Raw genomic sequence first — 10,874 nt, forward strand, 5'->3', positions numbered from 1 at the left:
CAAAAAATGGGAATATTTTTTTCATTGAAATAACCCAAACTTACAGATGAACTGTAAAACACATTTTTGACAAAAAACTTAATCCTATAGTTTGGGAAATAAAAAATATAATAAAACTTCGTAAATAAGTGGATAAAAAAAAACATGACATAAACATGATCTATAGACAACTAAAAATTCGCCCACAGAAAATAATTCATGGATAACTAAATAAGCCCACTGTATGTGGTTCTGTATGGAAATGTCTACTGAATAAACATGTTTCACTATATAAATGGGTAGCCAATTAATGTTGACTTAACTCTTAATCCTAAATAGTTTGCATGATTAACTTTCTTTAAACTACACTGAACATCCATTTAATCTTTACCTTCGTTTCCTGTTTTTCTTGCCAATTTATCTGTCTACATTTTAACGCTTCATTTGTCTTTAAGCTTCTCAGAGTCATTTCCATATATGATGTAGGTTTCAATATTTACACCATAAATATATAGGCGTGATGATACGTACACGCACTGGATGACGTTCTGTGTAGTTGTTTTAGAGAATAACCAAAACAATTTGTCGAATCAGACAGTCTGTCAAATGAGTTTTTGTTCAATAAACGCTCTCGTGGCGCAAGAGATCTCATTACATATTTTTGTAACTGTCTAGTATCTTTGTCTTAGTATCTGCCTTGCATTTTGATCATTGAGTCTAAAGGCAGACGACACTAGAAGGATAAACAGATATGAAAATTAGTAATGAATATTAAATGTATATCGTGCTCAAATTTGATATCTGAAAAAACTGATAATTGCTTAATAGTCCTTTTCTATTTGTCAAATAAAACATCTTTTGAGTATGCACAGAGACGATATTTTACGTCTACACACTACATATATAGCTTAACACGTATCATTAAAGGTCCGATAGGTTTTGTAAAGAAAGGAGCGTGAAACCCTATTTTTTCATTGAATTTGTTAAAAAAATGATCTTATTTAATCCAGGAAAGTTGGGAAAAAATATACTACTTAATTGTTTTTTTGTGTGTGTATTTATTGTAAAAAATGAAAAGCATAACATTGAAGGAAACATCTTAAAAAACATGAAAACAAACGTCTTCTATATAATCTATGTAAAAATCAGAAAGTACGAATATATAACAAATCAGTTTGTATTGTGTTGCAGTTTTTAGTAGCTTATTCGCATTTATCTTTGTGAATTACCTTTACTTGTAATGATAATACATTGATTTTTAAGGTATTTAGTGATAATATAATAAGACACAACACAAACGAGAAGTAAATGCAGATAATTTTAACATCTGTGTTTAGAATAATAATAATAATAATAATAATAATAATAATAATAATAATAATAATAATAATAATGATGATGATGATGATGATGATGATGATGATGATGATGATGATTATTATGATAAAATAATAATAATACAATGTAATAATAAAAATAATAATAATAATAAACAATAATAAAAATCTTATTTAACTTGAATTAGAAGACAATGGTACAAGAGTAAACAATATAATATAATATTAATATAATATAAGTACGGAAACGTATACTGACCCCCCTTATATGTGTTGCTATTTAGTTGATGTTTTTATCAATTTATTTGTCGGCACATATTTATAAAATAAATCAATAACGGTCATTAAATAACTGTTAAGAAATGTAACAGTCTATGCTTCAATTGAAAATTTATATTTGACATGATATTTATAATTCGTATTTGTCAGATTTATTTAAACCGATACAAATAAAAGATGTGTTTAAAGATTTTAAATATTTTCGTACGAAGTAGAATTAACTCTTCGTGTGATTGCACGATTATTACATTTCTAATCGCTGCGTTAGTGTGTGAGCGAAATTTGAAGGAAAGTGGAAAAGTTTTACAGGTAGTTTATCTTTTTTTCAATTAGTGATTATGGTTATTATGTATGAGCCAGAATGAAACTGTACAACAGATTGTTTCAAAAAACGTTTTTTAACAATATCTAAAATTATTGTATTATAATATTAAAATCAAAAGGGGTCGTTTCGAGTATATGCATTTATAGTTTTCTTGTCTTTTAAAGGGCCAGAATAAGCTTATTACCCTTAGTCTCACCACCTACCTCATTTATAATATTAGTAGAGGATAAAGAACTGACAAGACAATACTCTTAATAATGAGTATTTGAAAAAAAATGGCAAAGATAAGGATAGATGAAGCAAACTACTGTTTCACTAATTTACTAAAATGTTGTACATTCGTTTGACAGAAATCAGCTACATAAAAAGCAGAACAATAAGACAATATGATTATATCTGTTTTTGTAATAAGCCTTTTCTAAAACAAGCTCAATGAATTTCCATTTCTCCTCCTTATATGTTTTTGATTACTCTCAAATATTTAAATGTCCCTGTAAGGCTATTTTTCATTGATTAAATTTGCTTTTCGGGAGAGCATACGTAAGTATAATCAGTTTATTTATATGCATTTGATGAATTTAATTTCAATACAATTCCTTTCAGGTGCCCTTCAGTCTGAACAGTTCAAGATGTCCCATCTGTGACGAGCAGGTAACAGAGGATATTTGTATATCACGTGGTCACATCTCTGCAAATTATATTGATAAAACACCAAAATCTAGTGGCAATAATACTGTGTGATAGTCCCTTTGTCGGACAACCATTCTAGTATGCCTAGGATAACATTACTATTTAAACTATCAGACAATCAAGACTAATCATCATTTTCTGCAGAATTGAATTTTCAACGATGTTCTTTGTAAACATTCTTATTCAGTTGATTGCTCACGTTTGTATAATTCATGCCTGTTTTCTTTTCAAATGTTGTGTCGAAAGAGTTAAAAGAAATTTACAAGCCAAAAATACTTAAAAGCGAAACGGCACATAACATTATTTTATTACATAGATTTTGAAGTGATAACATTCTGTTGTAAAGTATTCTTTCTTTATTGGTAACAAACGCTGAAAATAAGGTCTTAATATCATCAAATTAACTTCCAAAGTTTATAGATCATTTTTAAAGAAGGAAAGCTTTTTCACGAACAATATTACTATTATTTTCCTAATTTGATTTATCGAACAATTGTATTTGTTCGTGGAAAAGTTATAACAAGCGGCATGATAATGGCAGGAAAGTATAGTTTAACCCGTCCGTCTTTAATTCGTGTCTTCGACAACTGTCCTGTTCCATAATGAATGTCATGCTATGAGAAAGGGATTTGAACAATAACGCTAGCATTTATGTGTGTAATTTGATTGACTGGAGTTTATCATTTGCAAGTCTAGATCCGCATAGTTTTCATAGATAATAATTCGCATAGCTCAATGTCAATTAAGGTCAACAGTGAGAATAATCTTGCCTGACCTTACGTGTCAATTGGAAAATCGCTAATCGGATTTGAAAATAACTTGCAATCTGGATGGATGAACGTATGACTTAGACTAGCTCACAGATGTAAAGGTCGACTTAGAGTCTAAAGTTCAGTAAGTCAGAACATCGTGTCGCCGAAACAATCTGTCATGCTAGCGAGAGAATATCTATACAAATTTTGCACAAATTCTGATGATGAGTAATCGCGTATGCTGACGTTGTACAAGCAATAACTTCACCTCCAATGGAAGGGTTAGCACTTAATCTTAGGGATTATATAACTTAGAAAGGAGTGGTGTGGTAATGCGTTAAGACCTAGAACTTTTGTCCAATGTATATATGTCACTGCTTCAGATCAAGTCAGCTGTTAGAATCTGTGCCATGCCATATATTCTTTGTCATTGTTCGTAATGATTTTGAAATATCTTTTTCGTAAATAGTATCACCATCGTGATACATGATCAAGGGATTTTGAAAAATGTTGCGCATTTGTTAAGGTCATCGAGATAGCTGGTACAATTGCATATTAGAACATACGACCGTAGGTTCTATGGCCAAAGATCACTATCTAGAAACATAAAGGCTAGAAAATCTTTATCCCAGTCTACTAATAGTCCAGATTGGCAAATGTGTTAAGCATTATGAGTCCTTGTTAGCAATTGTGACATTCAATGATTTGACAATACTTTACTTTGTCTTATCATAAATTTTGTTATCCTTTACATATATAGCGGGGAACATCCCGTGTCTATTCAGACACATTGCTTAGTTTTACTTTGTAATTTATCATGTTTATTTTTTGTCTACAGCCTATAAAGTTAACAAGATTTATCAGGAACTAGATATCACTTTTAAGACTCCAAGAATTGTTTTGTTCATCTTTAATTAATTGATACATGAGGATATTTATCCCAAAATCAATATATTGAAGCTAAATCAGAGTTTATGTTGTAAACATTATGAATTTCCTGGTCTAATTACATTCAAGTGATGATTCAGTGAATTTGATAATATGAGCATAAAGATGCTTTCATTTTATTTTTTAATCTTGAGATTGTAATTGTAAGATAATACTTTAAATGAATTAACAAATAACAAAAAATTGTTAAAATATGTTAATGTTATTATATCTAAAATGGATGACCCTTTGCTTGACTGGTTGGCTTTTATATCATTATAACACTCTGATATACATAATACACAAGTAGCCTTTTTTTTAGATTTTTTAGAGTATTTCTTTGTAATTTTGTTTCTAGACATTATTTATGTTTTTATTTTTTTACCATATACAACTAACAAAATGACTTTTAGAACAAATAGCTATCGGTATTTATGCTAACATTTTTAAAAACTTATATTTACGCATGAACGCTAAGTAGATCCATTTTTGCAGAATCAAAAATGACACATCCTTTTCAACACATAAAACTAATGTCTATGTGTTCTTTAAAAACATGTTCAAAGGTACATACATGATACATAACATGTAAAAGTATTGATCAAATATTTTATCGTCTATAACTTTTACTTTAAACGTTTGACAAAAGTTTTTAACTTTTTACAGTTTCGTAATAACATGACTCTGTGATAATTTTTGTATTGTTTATATCATTATGTGATATTACCGTAGATGATAATCATAAATGATAATTGTGATACTTATTTCGTAATTTGATTTCATTTCGATGTTAAAGTCTTGTTAATTATATTTAGATGTAATAAAGATGTTATAAAACAATGAAAGAATTTTATTCGTTTTCCACTTTTCCCATAATTACAAAGCTAAGATTCACGTCAGTCCCTCTAATCAAGCTGCATGTTATGAAAAAGACAATGGAATTGAAAAATTTGTGTTTGCAAGTGGTTGCCATTTTGTTTGATCATTACAAATATGCCATTGCTGTTAGTAATTTACATATGTTGAATCTCTTTGGTTCGTGTCATGATAAACATTATGGCCAAAGAAAAAAAGGCGGGTAGTTTCTAACCATCGTTCCTGGAGAGTTACACCAGTACTAGACTACCTTCCTCCGCGCTAAACTACCAAAGTATCTCCCGAGGATCGAACCTTGCCGTCTGTGGTTAAGGAGTTACATGTATTAAAAACTAGGAAACATTACCCTTTTAAGTAGGACTTAGTCATGATAATAATATGTCATATGTTGCAGTTCGGATAAGAATATCCGTCGCGAGGTTACCCACTATTTGGGCTTGCCGAGTTGCAGGTAATGGGCAGGTATCAAAGAGACAGATATTTCGATCTGAACCGCAAATACATGCCAGGTGTTTCCGTAAAACTAATATGGGGGTGACAGATAAGTCGCGTGTTTTCAATGGCGTCATTTCAGCACACTTCAGAAATGACCTCTGGAAAAACATAACAAGAATGACATATATGTAAAATGAAATATTTTTCGCAATGATTGAGCGTTTAACAAAGTAATTAAAGGCGCTGTATGCTTTACTTTGCTTTTAGCTTATGTCTTTACCGCTCTTACTTTATTTCCCAAAGGTCTTTTATTTTTAGTATACATGTACTTCAGTTTCCAAATAGTTAGTTATTTACCAATGGCCTGAACCATTTTTTTGCTCTGTTGCTTTTTGCAAATTGTGCAGTTGTAGTGATTTTGTATTCTGTATGGAAGTCAAAATACTACTTTGTTTACATTTTGCTACCTGTATTACAAATCAACTCACATTTAGCTCTGCTTTTCCCAAGCAAAAAGAATCTAATAGTTTCACAACCATTATTTAAGCATTATTCAATTCATATACACGAATGCCTTTTCTAAAGAAATAAGCATTTATTCTTTTTTGAGGCATAATGTGCCTTTAAACAAAATTACCAATAGCGTAATAAAGGTTAAACCTATACAGCAAATTGTTACATATCGTAAGAATATATTAACGTATAGTTTACTTATATGGCATGTTCTAACATGAAATAAGTACATATAACATACATATACGTTTTTTTTTTCTCACTTCTACATTGGGCATTTTAAGCTCACCTTACTAGTAGGTTGTTCAGTAACTGAACTTAGAGATCATTGATCATACGTTGAGTGAGAACGTTGAAAATTTCTGAACATGCTTAAAATTTTGGTAACTAAAAATTATTTGATCTGAAAATAGTTTATGTAAAGATCATAATGTTTTTAGTTCAAATTTTTTTAACCTGGTGCCAATGTATTTCTGTTCGACAGTAGTGCCGCTGCTTTTATTTTCATTATTAATTAAGGTTTCATTCTTCCTTGCGATGATATATCTAGACTATAATAATAATAATTTGCCGTTGCACCTAAATTTCGTTACGTCAGTTATTCACAGGCCTGTATATACGCACGTATAGGGGGTTCCCAGAGGTGACTAAAAGTTTCAATAGTGGAGCAATAGGTAACTTGTTAACCCTGAACCAACCAATCAAATGCCTATAGTTTGTACCACCGTGCTTTATTTTTATAGAAAAATAATAAATCATTTATAGCCCCATGCATCATTGTCATACATTGAGGTTAAAGAAGTATGGACAGGGATGATTCTATATATTGCACCATCAACAACAACACAATAATTTTACTGGCAACTGTTGCCGTAAAGTATGCTTGTCTGAGCTATGCACGCGAGCACAATAATTATTTTATATGGAATTATTGGAAATTAATAACAATAAAAAAAAAATAAACGTATCTGCATCATAAGTAACCGAAGACGATAGCGTTGGCTCTAAATGAGCTGTTGAACGGTCATTTTAGTGAACATCGTAATACACTAGTCAGTCTATTTGACTGTATACTTTTATGATATGTATATGTATTGTATTTCGTTTTAAAACCGCAACAAGTTAAACAATCAGAAAAATAATTATATTATTTATAAAACGCCTAATAAGATATGACCGATGAACTTTCAGCATTTGAACCATGTGATGTTCCAGTAAACATCAATATCGATCTTATCTTATCACTTTAACCGCGTTCCCAATTTCAGAGTCCAAAAACTTCATCAAATCCATATTGAATCCCATACAGCATCGTTTTCATTTCAATGTCTAAATATCTATATCAAATGCAAACAGTTATTTGTCTAGCCTTATTTTTACTTTTAGGGTCAACAATTAATTAATACCTTATTACATTTTAAGTAACAAAATTCTATAAAAATATATAATTGAAGAGCTCAAACTATATTATTGAGAACAACGCTTATTCTATTGGACTCTTACACACACAAAAAGCACAGTATCATACACGTAGCTCCTCGTCTCAATATAGATCTGACAAGTCGTGTAACGTCGAACTAGAATTCCAGAATGAACTACACACCAGTGTAAATATCCTTAACAATAGATATAAGATAGTACTTGATTATAAGTTATATGCCAAAGGACACAAGACATGTTCTTATATTGCTATAATATGAAACAACTTTAGTTTATGCATAAGCCTCCGCCCCATAGCATCTACATGTAACTCACCTTGGTATGAAATCTTGGAATATAAGAAGTACTCTGTTGTCTCTTTAGTGCAATTATACAATACGTATAATTTTCTGGACATCTCATTAAGAAATAATATCAAGCTAATCAGTAATATCGTTGAAATGTTTATTAATTTTCTCTAACGGATCATAGTTTGTTCTTATTTTTTTCAGATAGTCACGATATATTACTGTGATAACAAAATACTTTAAACTCATTATTTTCAATAACTGTTATTATCTAACCCATTCATTATTATCATACTTCGGATTGCCACGCAACAATCGTCCAGCCCTTGTTCTAGCACGCGAGTTCATCGGCGGGTCACTTTTGTTCCTGAGATGAGTTATTTTCCTCAAGAGGTAATTCAGGGGTACTTGAATTTGTATCATGATATAAGACTTGTGCATGAAATGATTCAATATCGGTTGTATCTTCCGGACTTTTGCGTAATACTGACCGATTTCTCCGATATATGCTGCCGTCAGCAAGTTGTATATGATAGGAGCGGTCACTATGTACTTTTACTATTTTCCCGCGTTTCCAATTTTTTCTTTTTTTTTAATGCGTACTGATTGATTCAAGGACAAAGGTGGCAAATATTTGGCATTTTTGTCGTAATTGACCTTTTGTTTGTCTTTCGATTTTTTCATTAGACTGCGCACTTTTGGGTTATTTACTAAAATGAGTACCAGTGCTTTATTTGTAACTGGCACAACGGATTTAGTTCTCCGGCCGATTAACAGTTGACTCGGAGAATATCCGCATTCAAGAGGTGTATTACGATATTCTAGTAATGCAATGTTAATGTTTGTGTTTGTATCTTTAGCCTTTTGCATTAGTTTTTTGGCGATACCTACGCCTTTTTCCGCAAGACCGTTCGACTGGGGGTATCCGGGGGATGAAGTTCTGTGCTCGAAACCCCACTCTTTAGCGAATTCTTTGAAATGGGAGCTTGAAAATTGAGTACCATTGTCTGAGACAAAGACTTCAGGTATTGACAGTCTCGACATGTGTTTCTGAAGTTTCAGAATGACTGTTTTTGATGTTGTGTTTTGTAAATGGTCTATTTCAAAAAATCTTGAATAATAATCAATAGTCAATAGATACTCTTTACCTTGAAAATGGAACAGGTCTGCTGCTATTTTTTGGTAAGGTCTGTCGGGGAATTCTGTAGTCATAAGCGGTTCTTTTGTGTTTGCGTCGCGGTATGTTAGACGTATGCTACATTTGCTTACATATATTCTTTGAATTTGCTGACAAGCCTGGCAAATATTGAACTCTTGAAGCAACATTTCAAGTGTTTTTCGTAATTCCCATTGACCCCTGTATGACTTTATGCATACAAGTTCATTTTCAAGATTTTTCGTAAAATTCGTACATACCATCGAAATATCAGGTCAATCTTTCTATGCTTATTCTTACATGCCAATTATATTGATAATTCCTGAGTAAATAAAAGAAGAAGATGTTCATAGTGATATATACTTGAAACAACTTTCAGTTACTGACTAACTCGCCTCCCATGCGCACCAGCATGTAACACACTTGTTTTATAATCTTGAATATCTAAGAGCACTACTCTTGTTTTGCTTCTAGTTCAAATTAACCAATAGTAAGTATTTACTGAAAGTCTCATTTGATATATAATATTCTTGAAATATATTTGTCACAAAACAAACAAAATACAAATACATGGAAGATCTGTTATCTTGGAAAAGAATATATACTATGCCTTGCATGTATCTTAAAGCTTCTTCTAACTTAATTATATATAAGCTTTCAAAGAAACGCATTGACACCAGTGCTACAAATGTTTGCTCAATGTTTCATAGCATTAAGTAAATTCATGCACATATAAGAAGAATACATCTGACATGATTCACTGCGTCTTACCTACGTGATTTTTGGCTATGCTAATAATCAAATAACGAGCAATCATTTTATTTCATATTTTGAATATTATTTTATAGAATAAATTACGAGCATGCTTAATCTGTGATTAACACATTCATTTCTGATTTTCTTATTTAAAAAGATTATCAGCACAATAAATTCTGGACCTTTTCTGTATCGGTTTGCCTCTTGCAGATCACAAACGTCACGCTGTACACGGCACCCATGATATTGAAAACTCTATTCATACAACCTGCGAACTGAGAACTATAATACTCACATTTGTAATTCGCGTTACATTTTTGGTGCAGATAATAAACAGTAACATGTTAATTATTTTGGCAGACTATATTCTTCTAACCAATAAAGTGCTGTTATTAAATATTATATTCAATATATTATAACTGAAATTCATAATTAATTTCGCAAATTTAAATAATACGAAGTATGAAATTTAACTTAAAATTAGCACAACCAAAAATAAACGCTTGAAACACGGACTTCAAACCGTTCAAAAGATACATTACTTTACGTTGAGTAATAAATGAATTTATAAATATCTGATAGATTTATCATGTTTCAATATATGTAAGACTTATATAACTTACGTCAATTATACTGAAGCTCATTTTGAATAAATATTAAGGTGGTCAGTATACTTCCGTATAAAAGTACATTTATCTTTCAAACTGCTCCATAACTATTTCGATTGGTATATTTATTTAAAAAATAGAAGAAATAAAGACTGATCAATGTTTTACCTCATTCAGGACAAGCCAAATGTACATAATTATTTGTCTTTGAACTGCTTCTACTTCAAGATAATTATGTCACGTTAATAACATGACAAGTAAGACTACATGTGATTTATTGAATTTTGATACATGTCAATTATGTTAGCGTATAATGTCTGATAAATTATTCAGCATTGCTCTCTAGGGACATAACTAGGGATGGATTGTATTTTATTGAATCATGTACAACTCCATTTACTTATAGACTGCAGCAAAATAAGACGAATTAATTCTATCTAAACAATTAAAACAGAAAAAAGTAATCAAATTATAACCTCAATTATATTGCTTCTTTAAATATCTAAATCTTTTT

The 10,874-nt window shown here is 30.8% G+C and overlaps 1 protein-coding gene across 1 annotated transcript; it reads right to left on the reverse strand.

Annotated features, from left to right (window-relative positions):
* Window positions 1-8,563: 8,563 nt before the first annotated feature.
* Window positions 8,564-8,884, reverse strand: LOC132733562 (uncharacterized protein K02A2.6-like; the record flags this gene model as incomplete). The annotated part of the gene is made up of 1 exon (XM_060720219.1): window positions 8,564-8,884. A coding segment is annotated over exon 1 (321 nt), but the record flags the coding sequence as incomplete, so codon positions are not given.
* Between the last annotated feature and the right edge of the window lie 1,990 nt (window positions 8,885-10,874).

The sequence above is a fragment of the Ruditapes philippinarum genome, unplaced genomic scaffold (genome assembly GCF_026571515.1).
Source record: "Ruditapes philippinarum isolate M1 unplaced genomic scaffold, ASM2657151v2 ctg11883_1_1_1_1, whole genome shotgun sequence".
Lineage (NCBI taxonomy): Eukaryota > Metazoa > Mollusca > Bivalvia > Venerida > Veneridae > Ruditapes > Ruditapes philippinarum.